Source organism: Oncorhynchus keta, chromosome 11 (genome assembly GCF_023373465.1).
Source record: "Oncorhynchus keta strain PuntledgeMale-10-30-2019 chromosome 11, Oket_V2, whole genome shotgun sequence".
Lineage (NCBI taxonomy): Eukaryota > Metazoa > Chordata > Actinopteri > Salmoniformes > Salmonidae > Oncorhynchus > Oncorhynchus keta.
The window spans coordinates 36889017-36916162 of record NC_068431.1 but is presented as its reverse complement, the minus strand read 5'-3'; the positions used below and the strand labels follow the sequence as shown (position 1 = coordinate 36916162).

At 41.2% G+C, this 27146-nt stretch overlaps 3 protein-coding genes across 3 annotated transcripts; 2 read left to right on the top strand and 1 right to left on the bottom strand.

Moving 5' to 3' along the window:
* Positions 1 to 1433: 1433 nt before the first annotated feature.
* Positions 1434 to 4349, top strand: LOC118390162 (zinc finger protein 467-like). The gene is made up of 2 exons (XM_035780430.2): positions 1434 to 3400; positions 3500 to 4349. The coding sequence occupies exons 1-2, from the start codon at positions 2776 to 2778 to the stop codon at positions 4237 to 4239; spliced, it is 1365 nt and encodes a 454-aa protein (XP_035636323.1). The 5' UTR covers positions 1434 to 2775; the 3' UTR covers positions 4240 to 4349.
* Positions 4350 to 7546: 3197 nt separating this feature from the next.
* Positions 7547 to 17780, top strand: LOC118390161 (solute carrier family 12 member 9-like). Its single transcript, XM_035780428.2, has 14 exons — positions 7547 to 7863; positions 8282 to 8545; positions 8779 to 8913; positions 9461 to 9598; positions 9790 to 10089; positions 10301 to 10408; positions 10850 to 10961; positions 12070 to 12227; positions 12347 to 12429; positions 12527 to 12651; positions 12828 to 13020; positions 14616 to 14790; positions 15067 to 15213; positions 15429 to 17780. The coding sequence occupies exons 2-14, from the start codon at positions 8344 to 8346 to the stop codon at positions 16277 to 16279; spliced, it is 2727 nt and encodes a 908-aa protein (XP_035636321.1). The 5' UTR covers positions 7547 to 7863; positions 8282 to 8343; the 3' UTR covers positions 16280 to 17780.
* A 128-nt stretch (positions 17781 to 17908) lies between these two features.
* Positions 17909 to 23114, bottom strand: LOC118390748 (inactive hydroxysteroid dehydrogenase-like protein 1). The gene is made up of 4 exons (XM_052457052.1): positions 22938 to 23114; positions 22201 to 22247; positions 21999 to 22074; positions 17909 to 21880 (listed from the first exon to the last, which is right to left on the bottom strand). Exons 1-4 carry the CDS (start codon positions 23002 to 23004, stop codon positions 21666 to 21668), a joined length of 405 nt encoding a protein of 134 aa, XP_052313012.1. The 5' UTR covers positions 23005 to 23114; the 3' UTR covers positions 17909 to 21665.
* Positions 23115 to 27146: the final 4032 nt, after the last annotated feature.

The window sequence follows — 27146 nt, the reverse complement described above, 5'->3', positions numbered from 1 at the left end:
AACTGTTCTGCCTTGTTATTATTCGACCATGCTGGTCATTTATGAACATTTGAACATCTTGGCCATGTTCTGTTATAATCTCCACCCGGCACAGCCAGAAGAGGACTGGCCACCCCACATAGCCTGGTTCTGCTCTAGGTTTCTTCCTAGGTTTTGGCCTTTCTAGGGAGTTTTTCCTAGCCACCGTGCTTCTACACCTGCATTGCTTGCTGTTTGGGGTTTTAGGCTGGGTTTCTGTACAGCACTTTGAGATATCAGCTGATGTACGAAGGGCTATATAAATACATTTTATTTGATTATTGGCCACATAGTTATTTAACAACGATCTGGAAAATTGTGACCTTAAAAAGAAGCAATATTGAAGAATACCATTAATTTATTGTCATGTTTGGAAGCCATTGTCACCTGGAGGGATTAAAAAACATGATATGAGAGTGTCATAGTCCATCAAATAATGTTTCTATGTGATATTCGAGGAGCTAGCTAGTTATGTTAGGTGCATTTGGGCTTTTTTGAAAGGATATAGAGAATCTCACCTATCATTCTAGACTCGTAACATCTGACCCTCTGTCAGTACTAGACCTATCCTATACTATCCCCTATTTTAGCTGTCTCTCTATGCTGTTATGCAAGTAATGCTGGTTAAAATGACTGTATGGTCATTGCACAACATGGGGTCTGTCTGCCCTCTGCTAGAACTACAAGGCCCACAGAGCTCCTCCTCCACTGTACCTCATTTGACGCCATAACTAAGCGACACACAAAAGTTGATGCATGGTGAGGCGTGCCAAATACATCTCATTATTGTAATCATTATTTGAATATTCGATGAGGGTTGTTGACCTCAACTGCTTGTATTCAATGGAGAGAGTTGCTATGTTACTAGCCTCATTTCCTAATATGCATTTCATAATATGCATAGCCATCTCGAGATAACTGTTATAAAGTGTTTTTTCTCAAAGTTGCCGGGATGACACGTGTCCTACTTATATCAGTACACTCTTAACAATTAAAAAATTAGGACATTTCTATTTGATCAAATAAATCTCACTTAGCAAATAGGGCTCCTGAGTGGTGCAGTGGTCTAAGACACTGCATCTCATTGCTAGAGGTGTCACTACAGACCCTGGTTTGATTCAAGGCTGTATCGCAACCGGTCGTGATTGGGAGTCTCATAGGGCAGTGCACAATTGTCCGGGTTAAGATTTGATCGGGGTAGGCCGTCATTGTAAATAAGAACTTGTTCTTAACTGACTTGCCTAGTTAAATAAAGGTTAAGTAAATAAAAAAATCATCCATTCATTTTTTTATTGACCAAATTCGACACTCATTGACCTCCCTACAAAAACTCCTTGCTTGGTGGGAGAAACAACGAAAAACCGCCACCTGCTGGAGGGAGAGAGAATTTCCACCGAGTTGGGCGTCTCTCTTCCACTTCATCTCTGGGTGAGCTTGCAAACAAGAAGTCCAAGAAACAGGATATAATCATAGATACAACAATGAGCCAGATATTTCACCGGATGAAATATGTGAAACATCTGGTCGGCATTTCAACTCCCTACCAAATATGGTGATGAGAGGAAGCCCAGTGTCAAAAAAGAGAGAGAAAAAAGGAAGCCCAGTGGCAAGCAGTGGAAGAAGATGTGGCGAAATGGGATCTTGGCGGACATTCTGCAAATGAATTGATGAAACATTTGATCTCCACACAGTTTTCTGTTTCCAAGAGTAGAATCTGTAACAAAGTGGACTGAGTTTTGTAGACCTTAACATTTGTTTCTAAAAATGGCATTGTTTAGAAGGAGCGCAAGAGCGAATTGAGTTATTGCAAACACGCACTTCACAGCGTAGGCGTTCCCCAACGGAAATATTCAAATAAATGCGAGAACGCACAAATAGGACCTCGCTAGCTCGTGCTTGGCTCTGCCCACCCCCTTGCTTGTTCTGCCCACTATGATTAATTTGCTCCCATTTGAAACAATAGGCTCTGGTCAATTATAAAAATGGGTTTAGTTATCAAAATAGATAGACTTTGCTACGCTATTAGCCTCATCGACTGTGCCGTCGGGCACCAGATTGATATAACATATGACGTGGTTAGCTGTATGCGTCAGCAACGCCTGGGAAGAGGAACGCGCCCATAATCTGCGCAGAAATGTTTTGGGGTCTTCAGGAAGGAACGGTTGAAACATTGCAGGGATTAGGCCTACTGGCCGCAAATGTTCCCTCTCCCAGCCCCCCGAGCCTGTGCAGGGATGTGATATCGATCGGTATGTGACTGAAGGAGTGGGATGCGCTATTATTTAATTTAGTTTTTTTATATGTAATTTTTCCTGGAATATTTTTTCCCCCAAGTTCACTACTCCGTACAGTAGGTGGCGGAAATACAGTTAATAGTTGTGGACCACAATTTGTAGTCTGCCTGGTTGCCATAAAACCTCAGAGAAGAAGAAAGGTGAGCTAGCAAAACATTTAACACAAGTTATTACCACGTTTTTGAGTAAGAACATCCGAGAAACAAGTTGACTCAATGTATGAGTAATTGAGTTGTTCAGTTTGTTTGATTTAAACACTCTTTAAAATGACTGTCACTCGTGTATCATGCCAGAGCGGCTAGCGGGACATTTAAACTTTAGCTAGCTAAGTAGCGGAGTTACGTAGCTAACGCAGTTGCTAGCTAGCTACCTTGCTTACAAAACAAGGACTGAATCCTGAGCCTCTTGTTGTAGCTTGCTTATTAGAACTGTTGGGAAACGTCCCATCTAGCTAATCACTACCATGAGTCTGACGATGGAGGCCAGTGTCTCTTTCCTCCAATATGAACTTGCATCGACCATCGAACGGGCAGTAAGGTGTGCTGTTGAAACGGTTTTAAAGGAAACTGCCAGGGTAGTCGGTATCAAAATGACCGCAGCTCGGACTGCTGCTGCTGAGTCTCATCGTGAGAACCAAAGTTTGAGAGAGAGACTTGAGCTATCGGAGGGTGAACTCAACGCTGTACGGTACTACATGACAGCAGCCGAGAACAACATCAAACAGTGTTTACTCCTTAATCACAACCATCCTAGATCAGGTACATTAGGTCCTGGTACGGGGAGTCCATCAAGCATGCTGAACAGGGGCACGACCCGTGTGCCCAATTCGTTTCGAGCCTCATCCACACGATCCCAGTTTTCGAAGTCACTCCCGAGTGTAGGTCTTTGCTTACCAACAGTGCAGCATGAATGGCCCAGGAGCAGCACAAGCTTGAGAGGAATACAGACATCCTCCTCAACTGTCTCTTGCTCCAATTCTTCACTAACATCCAAAGCGCCACACGTAGAGGTTGAAAGCTCACCTCAACACACTGAGGAGGATACAGAGGATCAATTCTACATCACGGATGATGGAGTTGTAGAGAAAGGTAGGCTTACGCCGGACACAGACATCAATACTTGCATGCGTTCAATAAGTGAAAAGTCTCCTGCTCACTGGTCATGATGATGTCATTCATCTCTTTCAGAGTACAAAGTCAGGGCAAGTGGATTAGAGGACTCTAGAAGAATTCCACAAGAGCAGGAGGGGGATACAGTGGCAGTAGAGGTCCCTCACAGAACCTCTATTACCAACTTTGAATTTGAGATGGGTCCGAGTCACCCAGCAGGCAATGTGAATGACCTGGGCCTGATCCAGGTGCTGGATGAGGTGCAAGAAGTCAAAGGAACAGTTAAAATTGAAAACGACCCTGAGTTACCTAGTATGCTGGAGTCACACCTCCCTGAATCATCACAACTGCCACCACAGATGCCAACTCACATCGATAATCATGACAATGATGGTAACTTCATGGGCTTTGTCCCACCTATTGTAGAAGGCCCTGGTCTTGTTGGGGATTTTGAAGTCAGAAGGGAGAGCTCAGATAAGGTGCATCGTTGCAACGTGTGTGGCCGGGGCTTCCGTCGCTTCTACTGTCTGAAGACACACCAGCGCATTCACACGGGTGAGAGGCCATATCCTTGCAGGTATTGCGAGAAGCGTTTCCGCCACCTGGACAGTCTGCATAAGCACCAGCGCATCCACACTGGGGAGAGGCCCTACCGCTGTGCCCAGTGTGGCTGCTGTTTCAGGGAGCTGGGCCAGCTCAAGAAGCACAGGCTGACCCACTCACCTTCTCCCACCACACCCCACCCATCACCGTCCTTACTTCAAGCAGGGCCCTCCTACACATGGCCACACCACCACTCACAGTCCCTGGATTCTTGATCAGGATGGATTTGGTACACATTCATACACACACATTTGACAAATGTGATTATTTGTGTTAAGGTCATCCTAATCAGAAGTTAATATTATTAAATTGACAATGTAGACAAGCTGATTGTGTGTAGAGTCATATTTATTCTCTTTTCTACTTGTTCACTATTTCCTTCATTGGCATGGCATCTATGTTGTCATAGATATGAGAGGTTTGCAGATTCCACCTGGAAAGGTTCATACAGCCATTTTGCATCAAGGGTTGATTTCCATTTACTTTAAAAATATATTTTTTTTGTATAAAATGGAAATACAGAATACATGAGCTGAGTTGGGATCACAATGCAGAAATCATTAGTGTGTTTTTGTTGGTATCACATCGCTATTATCAACAGTTTAATGCCATAAATAGCCCATAACAGGGAAGTGATATGCATTTTAAATTATTATTCTGGTGTATTGTTTTTATATGGAACTGTGTGAGTTAGCCTGTTCATTTTGAACAGCAATGCATTTACATAAAGTTTTTGACAATTTACCAATAAAAAGTGACACTTTCACAGTATTATTTGATTAATTTTGTTTAACCTCTTTGGGATATGTGTTTCCCCCCCTGCGGGATGGTTGAGCTAATGTGATTAGCATGAGGTTTAAAGTAACAAAAACAAATCCTAGGACATAGACATACAGTTGAAGTCTGAAGCTTACATACACCTTTCCCAAATACATTTTAAACTCAGTTTTTCCACAATTCCTGACATTTAATCCTAGTAAAAATTAATTGTCTTAGGTCAGTTAGGATCACCACTTTATTTTAAGAATGTGAAATGTCAAAATAATAGTGATTTATTTCAGCTTTTATTTCTTTCATCACATTCCCAGTGGGTCAGAAGTTTACATGCACTCAATTAGAATTTTGTATCGTTGCCTTTAAATTGTTTAATTGGGTCAAACTTTTCAGGTAGCCTTCCTCAAGCTTCCCACAATACGTTGGGTGAATTTTGGGCCATTCCCCCTGACAGAGCTGGTGTAACTGAGTCAGGTTTGTAGGCATTGCTCGCACACGCATTTTCAGTTCTGCCCACAAATTTTCTATAGGATTGAGGTCAGGGCTTTGTGATGGCCATTCCGATACCTTGACTTTGTTGTCCTTAAGCCATTTTGCCACAACTTTGGAAGTATGCTTGGGGTCATTGTCCATTTGGAAGACCCATTTGCGACCAAGCTTTAACTTCGTGACTGATGTCTTCAGATGTTGCTTCAATATATCCACGTAATTTTCCTGCCTCATGATGCCATCTATTTTGTGAAGGACACCAGTCCCTCCTGCAGCAAAGCACCCCCACAACATGATGCTGCCACCCCCGTACTTCACGGTTGGGATGGTGTTCTTCGGCATGCAAGCCTCCCCCTTTTTTACATTTACATTTAAGTCATTTAGCAGACGCTCTTATCCAGAGCGACTTACAAATTGGTGCATTACCTTATGACATCCTCCAAACATGATGGTCATAATGGCCAAACAGTTCTATTTTTTGTTTCATCAGACCAGAGGACCCTTCTCCAAAAAGTACGATCTTTGTCCCCATGTGCAGTTGCAAACCGTAGTCTGGCTTTTTAATGGAGGTTTTGGAGCAGTGGCTTCTTCCTTGCTGAGCGGACATTTAGGTTATGTTGATGTAGGACTCGTTTTACTGTGGATATAGATACTTTTGTACCTGTTTCCTCCAGCATCTTCACAAGGTCCTTTGCTGTTGTTCTGGGATTGATTTGCACTTTTTACACCAAAGTACGTTCATCTCTAGGAGACAGAATGTCTCCTTCCTGAGCGCTATAACGGCTGCGTGGTCCCATGGTGTTTATACCTGTGTACTATTGTTTGTATAGATGAACGTGCTACCTTCAGGCGTTTGGAAATTGCTCCCAAGGATGAACCAGACTTGTGGAGGTCTAGAATTTAACTTAACTTTAACTTAACTAATTTCTTTTGATTTTCCCATGATATCAAACAAAGAGGCACTGAGTTTGAAGGTATGCCTTGAAATACATCCACAGATACACCTCCAATTGACTCAAATTATGTCAATTAGCCTATCAGAAGCTTCTAAAGCCACGACATTCTTTTATGGAATTTTTCAAGCTGTTTAAAGGCACAGTCAACTTAGTGTATGAAAACTTCTGACCCACTGGAGATATGATACTGAGTTATAAGTGAAATAATCTGTCTGTAAACAATTTTTTGGAAAAATTACTTGTGTCATGGACAAAGTAGATTTCCTAACCGACTTGCCAAAGCTATAGTTTGTTATCAAGACATTTGTTGAGTGGTTGAAAAACTAATGACTCCAACCTAAGTGTATGTAAACTTCCGACTTCAACTGTATCTGATATGGGCAGAAATCTTAAATTCTTGTTAATCTTACTGTCCTGTACAATTTACAGTAGCTATTACAGTGAAAGAATACCCTGCAATTGTTTGAGGAGAGTACAAAATTCTGAACTTTGAAAATGTAATAATAAACCAAATAGGCACAACATTTTGAACAGATATGCAATGGTTCATTGGATCAGTCTAAAACGTTACACATACACTGCTGCCATCTAGTGGCCAAAACCTAAATGGGGTGGAATAATACATTAGGACCTTTCTCTTGCATTTCAAAGATGATGGTACAATATATTTTAACAGATCTAATGTGTTTATATTCTCCTACATTAATTTCACATTTCCACAAATGTCAATGTGTTTCCTTTCAAATGGTATCAAGAATATGCATATCCTTGCTTCGGGTCCTGAGCTGCAGGCAGTTAGATTTGGGTATGTCATTTTAGGTGAAAATTGAGGGAAAAGGGTCAGATCCTTTTGAAAAACAACATCTGAAAGGGACCCAAGACACCAAGTTTATTCATAAACTTAAATATAGTTATTACAATATTTTCTACAGATCACAAGATACAGAGAACTATACACCCCACCGTTGCTGTCTGGCTTTGCTCATCTGGGGCCCTGTGTTTTGTACAATCGTGACTAAACACAGGGCCCCAGATGAGAATTACACCCAAAATTTAAGCAGTTGTCTATGGATGGTGGTGGACCATCTGACATAAGAAAAAGGGTACCATGTGATTAATAAAACTAAAGATTAAAATCCAAGCATGTCACATGATTGCACAAAACACAGGGCTCTAATCATTCATGACATATATTTGTGGTATTTTCACCCTCCCCTTTTTGACAGTCACATGAACAGTTTATACTGTCCCGTGACCTGCACCGAACAAATAGAGGCGGCAAGTAGACAGAATCATATCTGCAAGCTGCTCAATGTCTATGGGCATATATAGAATACATATGTACATTTGCATTACATCTGTTTAGATTTAGGCATTTCTGTTTAATATCTTATGCGCTATTGGATAATATGTATGTCGCCTATGCTACCTATGGCCATTCGTTTTCAAATCTACTAAAATCAACTATTAACTAACAAAACACGCATGTGTTAATGCTGTTAAATTACGTCATCATTTAGCTGTGAACTAATAAGCGGGTAGTCTCAGAGACAGAGGCCGACTGAGGAGATTTTTAACAAGCGGAAGTGCGCGCGCTGATTTCTTGCTGACGGAGTTTAGGTGAGTTTCTGTTTTCATCTGGCTATACCTACCATACGGTATTATCGCAAAGCAAACAACACGATAAACAAATGTTTTATCATTAGTCGAACTACAAGTTTACGGAATTGCGAGGTTGAATTGTAGAATGACCTCGCTGAGAACCGCTGTGTATCGCCGCTTCACTTCCCCTTTGTGGATACATGAAATTAAACATCAATTTGATTCAATCGCGCAACTCTTAACGTTGCATGACCTTGAAGCATCATGTTTAATGAGAATGTCTGATGCTTTTCTGGTGGCTCATAGTTTTATTTAAAACCCTCCGCTCGCCCCTTCTTTTTGTTGTTGTAAATATAAAGCCATACTGTGTTTTCACGAATATGTCCTATTGTCAGCGTTGCTACGAACTTATACAAATAATGACTCCATTTAACAGGGTTACAAAAGGTTCAGGGGACGTCTGAACCATCTCAAAACAAAACGCTTCTGCTGAAAGCCATGTCTAATGAACACACACCCCTCCTCGCCCATGGGGTATGTGGTCTATCAGCAGACAATGCAGTGTGTGGCATAGGGGCGTCAGAGGGCACTGGGGAGGCCAGCACTCCTAATGCTGTACCTCGAAAACTCAACACCTTCTTTGGGGTGATGGTGCCCACTGTCCTCTCCATGTTTAGCATTGTCCTCTTCCTCAGAACTGGTGAGTGCAGCATCTAGATGTCAGACAACTACAAATATAGGCTGTGAATGTGGAATTTATTTACAGTGCGATGCGCAGTGATGCTTGCTGATGGTCAGAAACTGCTGTTGGCTTCACGCTTTGCTAGATTATTTTTTTAAAGTGTGTGTAACTGTGCATGCATGTGAATGCATTAGGTTAATATATTGTGGTCCTGTAACAAGACTAATAATGTGTAATGATGTCTCCTATAGGGTTTGTGGTTGGTCATGCAGGGCTCTTGCAGGGTCTTGTGATGCTGCTTGTAGCCTACACCATTATCTCCCTCACCATCTTGTCCATCTGTGCTATTTCCACCAACGGTGCTGTGCAGGGAGGTGGGGCCTATTGTATCCTTAACACCGGTTTGTTCTCACCCCCCCAAAACATTCTTTTTTTTTAGCAAGTGTTTCTTATTCCTCTTAAGTATTAGTGCAGTTTAAAACAGCTATGCTTTTACAATTCAATCTTGATGCCACAGTCTTTACAGTAATTCTAGACCATATCTTTAAGGGAAATTTCACCACGATTTGAACATTTTCATAATCTCCAACACCAACCCAAGATTGTGAAAATGGTGGGATTCTATGTTTTGTAGTCAAAGATAACTGTTTCTGATGACATTTGGACACGGTAAAGACATGGTGGACCCCAAGAAGAGTAGCTACTGCATGTTCAACAGCTAATGGGGATCCTAATAAACTAAATTAAACTTTTGGGGGGGCCCTGGAGGTAGGTGCACCGGGCCCCGGAATGCATTAGTCCAGCCCTGTGTGCATCATATGATTTAACCAACTGAGCAGGTTGCTATGCTGACTTTTGCCTGCTCATAGTTTTAAAACCAAATGATTCACTCCAGATCAGTGATATTTAACCCCTTGACCTATTGTCTGCCAGTCATGATTAGTCGATCTTTGGGCCCAGAGTTTGGAGGAAGCATTGGCCTCATGTTCTTCCTAGCCAAAGTATGTGCATGTGGAGTGTATGTGCTTGGTCTGGTAGAGGCACTACTTGACATATTTGGTCAGGATCCAGGTTAGTTTTGACATTCTATAATTAACAGCCCAATACTTATAATTCCTAGCATGCATGCCATGTTTTGTGGTACTGCTTTTAAAAAATCTGCATGTTTCTTAGAAGGTTGGTGCCTCATGCATTCAAAGGAGTCATTCCACCATGTGTCCATCTGACATCTTATCAACTTCTATGTCCCACTTCCACCTCAGCGTCCTCCTCTGCGTTTCGAGTGCTTCCCCAGGGCTACTGGTACACAGTGCTGTACTCTTCCATAGTTCTCCTGCTGGTTCTGATGGTGTGCCTAGTGGGCGCCCACATCTTCGCCCGCACCTCCTTCCTCATCCTGCTGGTGGTGACCATCTCCCTTCTGTCCATCTACATCAGCCCCCTGGCGCAGACCACGCCCCTAAAGTTCCTCATCACCCACCAGGGCCCTGGCAACCAGACCCTCACCTACAATGCCAGCTACACAGGCTTCAACGGCACCACGCTGAAGGACAACCTGGGCTGTGAGTACTGGCTGCCTGGGGTCAAAGGTCAGGGGGGGACGGTGTGATAGTACTTAGGTACACTGTATAGGGAACAGCGTGCTATTTCAGATGCATTCTAGTTATAGTAAGCCTTGATAGGGAAGTTGAACTGGATGTGTAAAAAGTTGTTAGTTTTATGGTTTGAGAGAGCTGTTGTAGAAATAGTGTTCTTCCTCTTTCTTATCCTTAGCGGGCTACACTGTGGACTACAGCACTGGTAAAGTCATGTCATTCGCCACCGTGTTCGCTGTCATGTTCACCAGCTGCACCGGAATCATGGCCGGAGCCAACATGTCAGGTACTGTCCACACACATTAAAACTCATGCCAGCTGGTGGATATTACAACTACAAATAGTTGTCATTAACAACTTTCCATATGCATTCTGAATCAAGGTAATGGAATCTTTTAGTTCCAGGGCAAATCCACGGTAACCAATTACCCTGAGTAAGTTAATTTGTTAGATATTACTGCATTGTCAAAGTAGAAGCACAAGCATTTCGCTACATCTGCACAGTTGTACAATTTTCTATGGAAATTGTTGAAAGTAGTCTTGTGTTTTGTTCAACTTGGAAATCAGTGTGTTTTTGTTTGGTATACATTTTAAAGTGATAAATCTGAGTCTTCGCATAATTGTGTTACCATGGAATTGCCCTCCATTACTTCACATCTCATTTAAGCTTCATGTAGACTCAAACTTGACATGTTCCACCATCTTCCCCTCAATCTGTTGTCTGTAGGAGAGCTGAAGAACCCCAGTGCTGCCATTCCCAAAGGCACCATTATTGCAGTCCTCTACACCTTCATAGTCTATGTCCTGCTCTTCATCCTGGCCAGCTCCACATGTGAAAGGTCTGAATTGATGGGCTGTTATTGAGGCTTGGAATGGTTGGAACTCTGTCACCTATCTAATTTTCTCATAATTTAATACCTGCATATTAATCATACTGAAACAACACTTCAAAGTCCTGCTACTCATGCCAGGAATATAGTATATGCATATGATAAGTATGTGTGTATAGAAAACACTCTGAAGTCTCTAAAACCGGTTAAATCGTGTCTGTGGCTATACCATAACGTGTTTAGGAGTAAAAATCCCTCAAAACTGTTCACCAAAAACACAAAAAAATATCAATCCGCCAGTCAATGTATTGTCTAAGGCGACAGAAAATAAATGAGGATACCCTGTAAACTCCTACAGCTTCCACACGATGTCGCCAGTACTGGCATTTCCAGTCTGCTTTATCCTTGGTTAGATGACGTTTTGGCCCTTCCTGTTTTAGGCTCACCACAGGATGTTGTGAAATTAAAAACATGGACGCTGATTTCAAGACTTGCTGCTATCGAATACAGATCGCCCTGTGATCAATTTGATAGATTATTAACATTTATTAATACCTAAAGTTGGTTTAGAAAAGTAGTTTGGAGTGATTTGTAAAAGTTTATAGGCAACTTTTGTAATTTTAAAAAGTGACGTTGCGTCTTGTAAAATGGAATATTCCTGGATCAGACCGGTCTAAGGAAAACGACATTTTGGCTATACAATGACGGATTTAATCGGGAGAAACACCCAATTGTGATGTTTATGGGATATATAGGAGTGCCAAGAAAGAAGCTCGTCAAAGGTAATGAATGTTTTATATTTTATTTCTGCGTTTTGGGTAGCGCCGGCTACCGCAAAATCTGTTGTTTTGTTGACGGTCTGGTATTCTGGGGGGTGCGTGCTATCAGAACTTCTCATGCTTTCGCCGAAAAGCATTTTACAAATCTGACTCGGTGGCTAGATTCACAACGAGTGTAGCTTTAATTCAGTACCTTGCATGTGTGTTTTAATGAAAGTTTGAGTTTTATGAAAAACTATAGGTGGCGCTCTAAAATTTCTGCTGATTTGGTCCCGCCACAGGAACACTCCTCCATAAGAAGTTTTAATACAGCCAACTAATGAATGTCTTTTGTTTAGGACCCTGTTGGCTCAGGATTACGGGTTCTTCCAGCGTATAAACATCTGGCCTCCATTTGTCACCATCGGGATCTATTGTTCTGCCCTGTCAGCAGCCATGTGCTCTCTGATTGGGGCGTCCCGGATCCTCCACGCCCTCGCACTGGACCAACTCTTTGGTAAGATGTTGTTGAACAAGTTTCACATTAAAAGACAGGCTATTTCTGCAACAGAGTAAATAACATTTTTTTGTTTAATATAAAATAAGGAGCATGCTTTGATGTTGTGTTACCTGTAGGTTTTCCATTGGCTCCTGCTGCTATCACATCCAGCTCGGGCAACCCATGGGTGGCAGTGCTCTACACCTGGGGGTTGGCACAGGTGAGGAGAAGCGATGGGTGTATCGTATTTAGCTATGCAGTACTACTTTTAATATTCTACAGCCTCTGAGACTTGTGTCTTTGGTGTGACTGTGTAGTGTGTGGTGTTTGCAGGCCAGCTTAATGCCATAGCTGGCCTGGTGACAGTATTCTACCTGCTGGCCTATGCTGCTGTCGACCTGGCCTGTCTGGCTCTGGAGTGGGCATCGGCCCCCAACTTCAGGTAATCAAACACTAGCATCATGCTGTACAATCTGTTACAAAAAAACAAGACATTGACCTCATTGTGTGATGATGCTGTCCTTAGTGAAGTAGTGTTTAACTAGAATACTTTTGACCATCAATGTCCAGTTTTCACCCATCTTTCACCTGTTTTACCTGTCTCCCTGTCTTCACCAGGCCCACTTTCCAGGTGTTCTCCTGGCACACATGTCTGCTGGGCATCCTAAGCTGTCTGGTGATGATGTTCGTCATTAACCCGGTCTACTCCTCAGCCAGCATCGTCCTCCTCTTACTGCTGTTGCTTTTCCTGCACTACAGATCACCAACCAGCAGCTGGGGATACATCAGCCAGGCTCTCATCTTTCATCAGGTACCCACACCACACACACAGACTTGTGCCAGTACATACAAACACACACTTACAGTGGGGCAAAAAAGTAGGAAACAGCGTAGAAAAATATTTTGCATCAGAAAATGAAAATCTGTTTTCTAAATTGGACAAGTTCAGGTAGTTCTTCCCCATTGCAAAATATTTTCTCTACTGAACACGACCCAGGAACTGGCCCATACAGTGGGGCAAAAAAGTATTTAGTCAGCCACCAATTGTGCAAGTTCTCCCTCTTAAAAAGATGGTAGAGGCCTGGCATTTCCATCATAGGTACACTTCAACTATGACAGATGAAATGAGAAGAAAAAAAATCCAGAAAATCACATTGTAGGATTTTTTATGAATTTATTTGCAAATTATGGTGGAAAATAAGTATTTGGTCAATAACAAAAGTTTCTCAATACTTTGTTATATACCCTTTGTTGGCTTCACACACTGTTGCTGGTATTTTGGCCCATTCCTCCATGCAGATCTCCTCTAGAGCACTGATGTTTTGGGGCTGTTGCTGGACAACACGGACTTTCAACTCCCTCCAAAGATTTTCTATGGGGTTGAGATCTGGAGAATGGCTAGGCCATTCCAGGACCTTGAAATGCTTCTTACGAAGCCACTCCTTTGTTGCCCAGGCGGTGTGTTTGGGATCATTGTCATGCTGAAAGACCCAGCCACGTTTCATCTTCAATGCCCTTGCTGATGGTAGGCTTTGTTACTTTGGTCCCAGCTCTCTGCAGGTCATTCACTAGGTCCCCCCGTGTGGTTCTGGGATTTTTGCTCACCGTTCTTGTGATCATTTTGACCCCACGGGGTGAGATCTTGCGTGGAGCCCCAGATCAAGGGAGATTATCAGTGGTCTTGTAGGTCTTCCATTTCCTAATAATTGCTCCCACAGTTGATTTCTTCAAACCAAGCTACTTACTTATAGTAGATTCAGTCTTCCCAGCCTGGTGTAGGTCTAAAATTTTGTTTCTGGTGTCTTTTGACAGCTCTTTGGTCTTGGCCATAGTGGAGTTTGGAGTGTGACTGTTTGAGGTTGTGGACAGGTGTCTTTTATACTGATAACAAGTTCAAACAGGTGCCATTAATACAGGTAACAAGTGGAGGACAGAGAGGCCTCTTAAAGAAGAAGTTACAGGTCTGTGAAAGACAGAAATCTTGCTTGTTTGTCGGTGACCAAATACTTATTTTCCACCATAATTTGCAAATAAATTCATTAAATCCTACAATGTGATTTTCTGGAGAGAAAAAAAAATCTCATTTTGTCTGTCATAGTTGAAGTGTACCTATGATGAAAATTACAGGCCTCATCTTTTTAAGTGGGAGAACTTGCACAATTTGGTGGCTGACTAAATACTTTTTTGCCCCACTGTATGGGCCAGTTCCTGGGTCGTGTTCAGTAGAGAAAATATTTTGCAATGGGGAAGAACTACCTGAACTTGTCCAATTTAGAAAACAGATTTTCATTTTCTGATGCAAAATATTTTTCTACGCTGTTTCCTACTTAACAGGACCCTGGGGTGTGTCACTGCTGTCATGCTTGACGCTTTGAATCTGGTTTCCACCCATTCCACCTCCTGTAGGTGCGTAAGTATCTGCTGATGCTGGACGTGAGGAAGGACCATGTGAAGTTCTGGAGGCCCCAGGTGTTGTTGATGGTGGCCAACCCTCGCTCCTCCTGCCAGCTCATCAACTTTGTCAACCAGTTGAAGAAGGGCGGGCTGTTTGTTCTGGGACACGTGAAGCTGGGAGATCTGGGTAATATTATATGGATGGTGACGGGAGTTCTGGTGCCAGCGGAATCGTGATTGACTTAAAATAAATGCTTGTCATGTTTATGACCACATGAAACCTAAAGCTTCTACTATTTGATACAAAAATGAGTAATCTACAGTAAGTGTGATATTCCTAGAAATATGACATTTCTATTCATAGACAATTCATTGAACATTTTATGGAAACTAGTCAGGCTCTTCTTTTGTTTGGGAATCAAGGCAGTCCAGTCACTCGGCCAGCCTCTCATCTGTGTTTCAGACACCCTGCCCTCTGACCCTGTCCAGCAGCAGTATAACTTCTGGCTGAGTCTGGTGGATAAGCTGGGGGTGAAGGCCTTCGTGGATCTGACTCTGTCCGCCTCTGTGAGGCAGGGAACACAGCATCTGCTCCGTATCACCGGCCTGGGTGAGTTACATATCCTCCTGCTTACCATTCTGGGTCGTATTGTTGTCCTGTTGATTTCTCCTCTTCACACACAACGGTGTCGGGAAGAGTATTGACACGACATATTCATTATAATATTACTACTTTGGAAAATGGAACATAAAACAGTTTTACCTGTCAAGCAATATACATTTTTAGTGCATTTGATTACCCTCCTCCACTCTTATCTTTTCAAGGCGGCATGAAGCCCAACACTCTGGTCTTGGGGTTCTACGACAGTTGCACCCCTGAGGACTACTTCCTCCAAGACCCTGCCTTCTGTGAGTCAAAAGGGTCTGGAGGGGATGATTTTGGGGTGGATCTGCCCTCTCTGCAAGCCCACTTCCCCCCGGTCCGCCATGTGGAGAGCCCACGCTGGCTCACGTCAGAGGAGTATGTGGGAATCATCTCGGATGCCATCAAGATGAGTAAGAACGTGTGTCTGGGCCGCTATTTCTTCCAGCTGCAGGGAGAGGGCATGGGGACCAAGATGGACGGGGCCGCGAGGATCATCGACGTGTGGCCCCTCAACCTGCTGCAGCCGAGCAGTACGTCTGCAGCCTCCGTGGACGTGTGCAGTCTCTTCCTGCTGCAGATGGCGTGTGTTCTCAACATGGCCAGCCGATGGCGCCATGCCAGAATGAGAATATTCCTGTGTGTGGAGGCAGAGTCCAGCGACCAGGGTTGGGTGGTTAAAGAGGAGACCTACCAGGAGCTGTTGAGGAAGCTGAGGATCAGGGCATCCATCAAGATAGTGCCCTGGGACTCTGTGGTGCAGCTCTACAGACAGAAACAGACACAGGACCCAGAGCTGGAGGGTTTGACGAAGCCGGCCCAGGCCCTTTCAGAGGACTTCCAGTCTGCAGTCAACAGGATGCTGATGGAGCACAGTGCTGAGGCTGCTGTCCGCTTCCTGTATTTACCACGCCCCCCTGCTCACTCCAGCCAATCACACACATATCTCAGTCAGCTGGAAGCTGTGACTTATGGTTTAGGCCCAACCCTCTTGATTCATGGTCTCACCCCAGTCACGTGCACTGAGCTTTGAGTGTGTCACTCTGTGTTTATAGGATCAAAATGTCATGTAATTAACTTCATCCTGAACATGATAGAAAGGGCAGTCTAAATGCTTACAATATGAGCTACTTTACATAACATACTTTTTAGTTAGAAAATAAACACACAGGCACACTACACAACGGGACCTATAAGTATAGTTCTGTTCCCTGGGCATGTAGTTTCACACCTTGTATTGTAACTCATTGACACATCCACTCGTTTCTCAAATGAACACATTCAACACCTAGTCAGTCACAGTGGTACCTACCTACTTTCTGTAATATATTTATTTGTTAACTGTAATTTAATGGAGTACTTGTCTCATGCCTTTGTGTTGGTTGGGTAATAATATAAATATAGCAGATGTAGTTTTCATAAAGAACTTCCGCTCTGGAATTGACCGTGTGGCCTGAGAGTGTCACTGATTCAGTGTGAGTGAATGTTACATGTCAGTAGATCAAATGATCTGTTCTGCGGCACAGGACCAAAGAAGAATCATATGATAGGTTGAATGGTGATGGAGGGAAAATGGATTCTGAAATACAGAAAGGGGAACATATGCTAACTAGCTATGGAAATTAGAATTTTGGGTTCTTTTTTGTTATTTGATGCTGGTACAATCACTTTCCATTGATCCCTTTTCCCAGTGTATTCCTCTTCAGATTGTGACCCAGTTTGGGTGAGCTCACGAGTGTCTTTTGACCAAATGATCTCTTAGGATTTTGGGTCACTCACCAAATGGTCGTGCTTGAAATGCTGCTTCTTCGGACTACTATGTGGTCCATGATGGAACATGAATTCAAACTTCCTGAAACCGCTATGAAATACATTAGTGCCTAATGCTTGACAATATTGTCATAATACACCAGCATTAAGCCACTGGCAGGCAGACTAAATATGGATTGCTGATGTATTTAGTCTAATTTATAATGCATCACCCTTCTACCAAATGCTAAGGATCATGCCATTCATTTGTTACTTGGGAAAATGATTTATATTTTTATGCTGTCTTGCTATGCTTTTCTTATGTACAGATTTGGAAACAATGTTACTGCAAGGAGTTTGGTATCTATGAAAACTTTTTCCTAATTTAGAGGCATGTAGTTGGCGCTATATGAAAGCTTACACATTTCACAACTTGTGGTGGGATGTTTGTGCTTAAGCAGAAATAGTTTCCTCTTTACAGTCCTATGAAGTTACTGTATATTTCTGACTCTGCTCAGAATCCATGTACTGTTCTCAGGTTGTGCCACAGTCTGTTGTCTAGAGTTTGTGGACTGATCAGTGAGTGCCAGACAGGCTGCTTGTGAGTTAATAAGGACTCTGTCCAAGCAAATGACGCAATAGAAAATGTCAAAAACCAAAGTAATTACATTAAACATGCGTTTTTATAACATACTGTTTCCTTTACACATATGTTACTCAGTAACAACAAGTTGACAGTCATTTGTGAATGGGTTGGCAAAAGGCAATAAAATAAACAAAAGTAATTGTCTTTATTTATTTCTAAGAAAATCGAGATCACAAAAATGTGACGGTTGATACCAAAAATTGTACTCTGTTAAAAGTCCAAATCAACCAGAACATGCATATGTTCAAGCATTCAGTTATGTTGTAGTCTATATCCCTAATAAGTATATAGCTAATATATGTACTGTAGAAGCCTGTTTGAGAGTCTCCCACAGAGCATACTCTGCTGCACTCAGGCTATATAGTTCATGATGGATTTGGGGTCAGCTTGTTTACATCAACATTACACAATCTCTTTCCTATAAACAATACATTTCAATGGCAGTCAATGGGAAAAACAGTAACATTGATCAATTAGTTCTCTACATATGAAGTAAAACTTCTCATATCAATTTCCAATATGACCTCTTTAAAGCACCACCAACGTTTCAGTAGCAACCTCCTTTGCACTCCTTAGTCCTCTTTGCTTGCTGAAAGTTCTGTCATTTCATCAATTTTCTTCTCCATGCTCTGTGCAAATGTCTGCTTCACACAGTAGGATGAAAGGCGTAGCCAATCAGGAAAGAAAATGGACGGAGCAATGTTCTGTGAGATGGCAAAGAGTAACCGAGTCAGGTTTGTAGGCCTCCTTGCTCACACACACTTTCTGGTCTGCCCAAAATTTTTCTATAGGATGAGGTCAGGGCTTTGTGATGGCCATTCCAATACCTTGACTTTGTTGTCCTTAAGCCATTTTGCCACAACTTTGGAAGTATGCTTGGGGTCATTGTCCATTTGGAAGAGCCTTTTGCGACCAAGCTTTAACTTCCTGACTGATGTCTTGAGATGTTGCTTCAATACATTCACATAATTTTCCTGCCTCCTGATGCCATCTATTTTGTGAAGTGCACCAGTCCCTCCTGCAGCAAAGCACCCCCACAACATGATGCTGCCACCACCATGCTTCATGATTGGGATGGTGTTCTTCGCCTTGCAAGCATCTCTCCTTTTTCCTCCAAACATAACAATGGTCATTATGGCCAAACAGTTCTATTTTTGTTTCATCAGACCAGAGGACCTTTCTCCAAAAAGTATGATCTTTGTCCCCATGTGCAGTTGCAAACTGTAGTCTGGCTTTTTTATGGCGGTTTTGGAGCAGTGGCTTCTTCCTTGCTGAGTGGCCTTTCAGGTTATGTCGATACAGGACTATGGATATAGATACTTTTGTACCTGTTTCCTCCAGCATCTTCACAAGGTCCTTTGCTGTTGACCTTGAATTGATTTGCACTGTTCGCACCAAATACGTTAATCTCTAGGAGACAGAACGCATCTTCTTCCTGAGCGGTATGACAGCTGCGTGGTCCCATGGTGTTTATACCCGCGTACTATTGTTTGTACAGATGAACGTGGTATCTTCAGGCGTTTGGAAATTGCTCCAAAGGATGAACCAGACTTGTGGGGGTCTACAATTTTTTATGATGTCTTGGCTGATTTATTTTGATTTTCCCATGATGTCAAGCAAAGAGGCACTGAGTTTGAAGGAAATACATCCACAGGTACACCTCCAATTGACTCAAATGATGCTAATTAGCCTATCAGAAGCTTCTAAAGCCGTGACATTGTTTTCAGGAATTTTCCAAGCTGTTTAAAGGCACAGTCAACTTAGTGTATGTAAACTTCTGACCCACTGGAATTGTGATACAGTGAATTATAAGTGAAATAATCTGTCTGTAAACAATTGTTGGAAAATGTACTTATCAAGCACAAAGTAGATGTCCTAACAGACTTACCAAAACTATAGTTTGTTAAACAGGACATTTGTGGAGTGGTTGAAAAACAAGTTTTAATGACTCCAACCCAAGTGTATGTAAACTTCCGACTTCAACTGTATACATAGACCATTAATGTGAGTTTGGGGGGGGTGAATCTTACCTGCTCAGGGTTGGGAATGTTCAGGAAATGTACCAACTTGTCAGAATAGTTCATGCCTACATTGTTAACTGTAAATGAGGAGTGTCAGAATATATTTCTATGTAACTGATTATTACATTTCACTACTAACATCCATTGAAAGAGAGAAAAGCTACAGTGCCTTGAGAAAGTATTCACACCCCTTGATTTTTCATTTTTTTGTTGTGTTACAGCCTGAATTTAAAATGGATTAAATTGAGATGTGTTGTCACTGGCCTACACACAACACCCCATAACGTCAAAGTGGAATTATGTTTTTAGAAATGTTTACAAATTCATTAAAAATTAAAATCTGAAATGTCTCAAGTCAATAAGTATTCAACCCCTTTGTAATGACAAGCCTAAATAAGTTCAGGAGTAAGAATGTGCTTAACAAGTCATAATAGGTTGCACGGGCTCTGTGTGAAATAATAGTGTTTAACATGATTTTGAATGACTACCTCATCCCTATACCCCACAAATACAATTATCTGTAAATTCCCTCAGTTGAGCAGTGAATTTAGAACAACAGATTCAACCACAAAGACCGGGGAGCTTTTCATAATGACTCACAAAGAAGGGCACCTATTGGTAGATGGGTGAACATTTTTAAAAAGCAGACATTGAATATCCCTTAGAGGATGGTGAAGTTATTAATTACACTTTGGATGGTGTATCAATACACCCATTCACTACAAAAATACAGGCGTCCTTCCTAACTCCATTGCTGGAGACAAAGGAAACAGCTCAGAGATTTCACTATGAGGCCAATGGTGACTTTAAAACAAGTTACAGAGTTTAAGGAGCTGTGATAGGAGAAAACTGAGGATGGATCAACAACATTGTACTTTTTCCACAATACTAACTTAAATGAGAGTGAAAAGAAGGAAGCCTGTACAGAATAAAAATATTACAAAGCATGCATCCTGTTTGCAATAAGGCACTAAAGTAAAACTGCAAAACATGTTGCAAAGAAATGAACTTTTTGTCCTTAATACAAAGTGTTGTTTGGGGTAAATCCAACAACACATCACTCAGTACCACTATTCACATTTTCAAGCATCATGGTGGCTGCATCATGTTATGGGTATGCTTATCATTGGCAAAGAATAGGGAGTTATTTTATGGGAAACAAATAAACAGAATAGAGCTAAGCACAGGCAAAATCCTAGAGGAAAACCTGGTTCATTCTGCTTTCCAACAGACACTGGGAGACAAATTCACCTTTCAGCAGGACAACAACCTCAAACACACTTGAGTTGCTTACCTAAACGACATTACATTTACATTACATTTAAGTCATTTAGCAGACGCTCTTATCCAGAGCGACTTACAAATTGGTGCATTCACCTTATGACATCCAGTGGAACAGTCACTTTACAATAGTGCATCTAAATCTTAAAGGGGGTGAGAAGGATTACTTATCCTATCCTAGGTATTCCTTAAAGAGGTGGGGTTTCAGGTGTCTCCGGAAGGTGGTGATTGACTCCGCTGTCCTGGCGTCGTGAGGGGGTTTGTTCCACCATTGAATACTCATGAGTGGCCTAGTTACGGTTTTGACTTAAAATCGGCTTGAGAATCTATGGCAAGACTTGAAAATGGCTGTCCAGCAATAATCAACAATCAACGTGACAGAACTTGAAGAATTTTAAAAATGTGCAAATATTTTACATTCCAGGTGAGCAAAGCTCTTAAGAGATTTTACCCAGAAAAACGAAATGTTATAATCGCTGCCAATGGTGATTCTAATATGTATTGACTCAGGGGTGTGAATACTTATGTAAATGAGATATTTCTGTATTTTATTTTCAATACATTTGCAAACATTTTTAAAAACATGTTTTCACTTTGTCATAATGGTGTATTGTGTTTTTTCAAATCAATTTTGAATTCAGGCTGTAACACTACAAAATGTGGGGGTATAAATACTTTCTGAAGGCACTGTATGTTGACGGTAATAAGAGCACATTCTACATTTAATTGTTGACTAGCTTTAGTTCCTTTCTCATTTCCTGATTGTCGTCCCCTTTTTGACTCCTTGTTCTCTTCCTCCTATATATCATTGCCATAGGTTCCCTACCCAGGATGCCTATGTCCAGGTCCCGTAGTGCCTCAGCTATAGCAGGGTAGATGTCATGGCCCTCTGTGAAGTCTGTCTGGATGATCTGGGTCTGGAGTCCATGTTGGCTCTCTGGAACAAACATATTGACATACAATTTCATATAAAGGGACAATTACATTTGCATATTGATCTTTTGTACCTCAACTCTTCATTTAATTCTGTTTTTCAATCTCAGCCCTTCACTCACCAATCTCCTTGGCGACAATGTGGAGTTTATCTTTTGACCGGCTGACCAGTACAATGTCCAGACCTCTTCTGGCCAACTGTAGTGTCCAGGAAGAAAGGCAACTGTTACGTGAGAAAACACTCATTTTACAAAGCACTTGAATTACATGCTTATGCATGCTTCAATCTCGTCTGTACACAGGCGAGAATCAGTAAAGACTCACCTCATTTGCGTAAGCTTTGCCAATCCCTGCGGTAGCCCCTGTGACAACTGTAGAAAGGAGATCATGGTCAGAATTAGTTAGTCCGCAGACTTCCATAATTACATATTACTACTATTGTTGTGTCTCCTCATCCTCTGCAGTGAGAGGTCTCTGAGAGAGGTCAGTTCGGACACTGGGTATGACTGCAGGATGGAGGAACATTCCTTTCTTTCACAATGCTGGCAGGAATGCTGCTATCCTGGTCTGCTCGGTGGAAGCATACTATCGTTTGTCATCAGATACTTGTAAAATTGTTTTATAGTGGCCATTATCAAGCACTGGCAACAACTTTTCTCCAACTGATGCCAAAAATGTAAAAAGATGTGCTGCAATAACCAACAGGAAAGTTATGTTTCCAAATGAGTTTAGAATTAATCTCCAATCTAAATGTATATAATTTTTACAATTCATTTAGCAACAGGTTTACAATTCATCTAGGTTTAAAGTGAAAACTAAACGTAGATTATAGGAATGATGTAATTTAATAGATAAACCTTGATTTAACCCAGTTTAATGTTGGTTTAACCCACCCTCAGTCTACTGTAGTAATTTGTTTTTATCTTGTAGAGAATGTCTAAAGAATCATGTAAAATAGCCATCACTATGACTAAAAAGAGAATGCATTTATTTTCATAAATAAACAAATATCAGTCTACTGTAAAAATAGCTTCCTTTACATAACATGTAGCCTGCCTTACCTGCCCATTGTCCATATGCCTTTAAATCAGTTTGCCAAACTTTTGACAGCACATACACCAGGACCATTTCAGCATGTAATACAGCACTGTGAAGCAACCTATGAACACCAATCCCCTCGCAAGCATCGAGTCTGATACAGTATCCATGTCTGGGCAAATTTCACTCACACTTCAGCAGACAGTTCTTCAAAAATATGAACTTTGGCTGGTTTTATAGTAGAAATGAACATGCTTACTTAGACATACAACGTGCAACGCTCCGCCCAAGAATCTTGATCTAATCGGCGCATTGGTCAGGAATATTTCCTGGTGCATCATCTCAGCAAATCAATAGTCAAAAGCAGTATGACGCTTTTCCGCACCGTAATCATCGTCCTCCACAAGAGCAATACCAAAGAGGAAAATGCGAAGCGAGAGGTTTTACTCTGGCCCAAAAATGCCCAATTAATTTCATTGTGCTTATTTTGGACCTGAGTTTGTCGCCTGCCTTCCAGCATTTGGGACAATGACTCCCATTGTTAGGGCGGAGACATGGTCATATTGTCATTATATATAGAGCTCTGGCTATACAAATACTACAGTTTATAGCTTCCTGTGAAAATCAGTGTAACTGCAAAAATATACTTAAGTATCGAAAGTAAAAGTAGAAATAATTTCAAATGTCTTATTTTAGGTAAACCAAAAGGCACGATTTTCTTATTTTTTTTAAACTTTATAGATAGCCAGGGGCACACTCCAACAATCAGACATAATTGATGAGTGAATCATTTGTGTTTAGTGAGTCCGCCAGATCAGAGCCAGTAGGGATGACCGGGGATGTTATTTTGATAAATGCATGAATTTGACAATTTTCCTGTCCTGCATTCAAAATGTAAGGAGTAGGCTAATTTGAGTTGTCAGGGAAAATGTATGGAGTAAAAAGCACATTGTTTTCTTTATGAATGCAGTCAGGGTTGAGTAGGTTACTTTCTAAATGTAATCCGTTACGTTACCTGTCCAAAATTGTAATCAGTAACGTAATTTTGGGATGACCCCAAACTCAGTAAAGTAATCTTATTACATTCCATTACTTTTAGATTACTTTCCTCTTAAGCAAGCATTAGAAGAAGACAAAAATGTATGTTACACATTTAAATACATCTTTTGCAGGATAAATCAATGTTAAAGTTTACATAGCTGGCCATATATGGATGTTAAAATGTACTTTATGGGTTGGTTATGTGGCTTCTTCTAACCCATCACTTTCTACTACATATAATAATATGATTAAATTCTATCTTTAAATTAAAACCAAAGTCTATCAGAATTCCAGTCATTCCAATAAATGTTATAAGGGGTAACAGGGGTAACAGTCAGTCTCTCAGAGAGTTGGGAATGTAGAGGCTATGGCACATGGTCTTTGGAACATTAATTAATGCCTCATTCATTATCACTTGCAAAAGGAAATCATATTGATTGTAATTACTCATGGAAATATTACACAAATTATATTGTACAAAGACAGTAAATTGCTAGGCTTCATTATTGTCCATTTTTCCTCAGTTGTCTGCATGCTACTCAAGTAAAATATTAATAAATCCCGAAGTTATCATTTGTGTTCTGAGACCAATCATGAGTTTCTGAATATCAGGGGGGAGGAGATTAACATGTTTTTGTGGCAGATGATGGGTTCAGGAATCATATCACAGACAGTCTATAATCAGGTGGCCATTTATGAACACTACTCCTATACACAGATGGTGGAACCTCCATTCCAGTCTTATTACACCTGACTAGTGTTCTGAGAATGGTCATATTTTTGGCCTGACTGTCTATATACAGCCATGTTATAACTCAATCATACATAACTGACACCTGGTGGTGGCACTTTAAATAGCCTTCACATCAGAACTAACAGGACGTCACCACGATTTTTAGCACAGGATTATTAGTTTATTATGGATTTAAAGGCATCTACATTTCATCTGCACGCTTATTACGGCTACCCCTCTTGGATGTAATAAATATCAAAGACTCAAACCATCTGCCTCCCGAGTCTGCATCTGGGTCTCGCCTTGTGCCCTTATAGGTACATACTTATATTGCAATGTACAGCCTTACCTATGGATCTTGGGTCCACGAAATAGGGTATCAGCCTACTCAGTGCCAGATTACAATTGTAAAGTGTTTTCACAAATATTATTGTGCTCTTATTGTGCGACTTTAACTTTCACCTAACAATTCAGTCTATTGTGCACAATGTTCAGCCTAATTTATGGATCTTTGGTCCATGAAATGGAGTTCTCAGTGACACTCACAGAGCACAACTGTGAAGAATTTTCACAAATATTAGCATCATAGCTCTTACTGCGCGACTCTGAAACCACTGAAATTAGCAACATTAAGCTCATAAATCAACCTATGTGTATTAGACATTCATATTGCAATGTACAGCCTGATACCCCATTTCATTGACCCAAGATTCATAGCTAAGGCTGTACATTGCAATAGGAATGTCCAAATCGCACAATAGGCTGAATAGTGAGGTGATTTCCCTCAGTTAAAGTCCCGCAATAAACGCTGTAAATATCATTGCGGTAAAGTGAGTAGACACCGCAAAAAGCAGTCAAGTCATCTGCGCTTCAGTCTCCTGAATTTGGGTCCCCGAATACACACCACTTTACGATATCACGTGTTTTCTGGTAGGGAACTCAGTTGGATGTACTCTCATGCACAGATAGAGATGATAGTTACAACTAATTCATAAAAATTATACCAAATCGCTTCATTCATTTTCGCACCTTATCAAAAACAACTTTATCACGGGTAGAGTGAGGCTGCAGAATCCTAAAGCGGATGCTATTTAGCAAATATGAAATTGTGAAAGCAAGATGTGTTTAGTCATGACATACAGTTGAAGTCGGAAGTTTACATACACCTTAGCCAAATACATTAAAACTCAGGTTTTCCCTGTCTTAGGTCAGTTAGGATCACCACTTTATTTCAAGAATGTGAAATGTCAGAATAATAGTAGAGAGGATGATTTATTTCAACTTTCATTTCTTTCATCACATTCCCAGTGGGTCAGAAGTTTACATGCACCCAATTACTATTTGGGAGCATTGCCTTTAAATTGTTTAACTTGGGTAAATCGTTTCAGGTAGCCTTCCACAAGCTTCCCACAATAAGTTGGGTGAATTTTGGCCCATTCCTCCTGACAGAGCTGGTGTAACTGAGTCAGGTATGTCGGCCTCCTTGCTCGCACACTCTTTTTCAGTTCTGCCCACAAATTTTCTATAGGATTGAGGTCAGGGCTTTGTGATGGCCACTCCAATGCCTTGACTTTGTTGTCCTTAAGGCCATTTTGCCACAACTTTGGAAGTATGCTTGGGGTCATTGTCCATTTGTAAGACCCATTTGCGACCAAGCTTTAACTTCGTGACTGATGTCTTGAGATGTTGCTTCTATATATCTACATAATTTTCCTGACTCCTGATGCCATTTAGTTTGTGAAGTGCACCAGTCCCTCCTGCAGCAAAGCATAATTTTGCATGCCCAATTTTTCAGTTTTTGATTTGTTAAAAAGGTTTGAAATATCCAATAAATGTTGTTCCACTTCATGATTGTGTCCCACTTGTTGTTGATTCTTCACAAAAAAATACAGTTTTATATCTTTATGTTTGAAGCCTGAAATGTGGCAAAAGGTCGCAAAGTTCAAGGGGGCCGAATACTTTCGCAAGGCATTGTATGTGAAATAATTTGTCTGTAAACAATTGTTGGAAAAATTACTTGTGTCATGCAAAGTAGATGTCCTAACCGACTTGTCAAAACTATAGTTTGTTAACAAGACATTTGTGGAGTGGTTGAAAAACAAGTTTTAATGACTCCAACCTAAGTGTATGTAAACTTCCGACTTCAACTGTACAAACACAGTATACAGACAGACACAGACAGCCATCTTCACAGCCAGATCTAAGTGAGCTTGATAGGTTTTCCTTTGTTTTTATTTGTATATCATGAAAGAGATGTTTTTTTAAAGCTTTGATGTTACGCTCGTCGAAATGATCGGACCAAGGTACAGCGTGGTAGGCGTACATTTTATCTTTATTAAAAATGAACACCTAAAATCCAACAAAAGGAAACCGAACGTAACGTTCGGTAGGCTACACAGAGCTGTATAAAAACAACATCCCACAAAACTAAGGTGGCAAAACAGGCTGCCTAAGTATG

Bases quoted from the DNA above. Each gene is read 5' to 3' on its own strand.
- LOC118390162 (XM_035780430.2), top strand. From the start codon at position 2,776: ATGAGTCTGACGATGGAGGCCAGTGTCTCTTTCCTCCAATATGAACTT. The intron at 3,401-3,499 runs GTAGGCTTACGC...CATCTCTTTCAG, and splicing joins TGATGGAGTTGTAGAGAAAG to AGTACAAAGTCAGGGCAAGT.
- LOC118390161 (XM_035780428.2), top strand. From the start codon at position 8,344: ATGTCTAATGAACACACACCCCTCCTCGCCCATGGGGTATGTGGTCTA. The intron at 12,652-12,827 runs GTAATCAAACAC...TGTCTTCACCAG, and splicing joins GCATCGGCCCCCAACTTCAG to GCCCACTTTCCAGGTGTTCT. The intron at 13,021-14,615 runs GTACCCACACCA...CACCTCCTGTAG, and splicing joins AGGCTCTCATCTTTCATCAG to GTGCGTAAGTATCTGCTGAT.
- LOC118390748 (XM_052457052.1), bottom strand. From the start codon at position 23,004: ATGGTCCTGGTGTATGTGCTGTCAAAAGTTTGGCAAACTGATTTAAAG. The intron at 22,248-22,937 runs GTAAGGCAGGCT...TCCTTTCTACAG, and splicing joins GGCATATGGACAATGGGCAG to TTGTCACAGGGGCTACCGCA. The intron at 22,075-22,200 runs GTGAGTCTTTAC...TGGACACTACAG, and splicing joins GCAAAGCTTACGCAAATGAG to TTGGCCAGAAGAGGTCTGGA.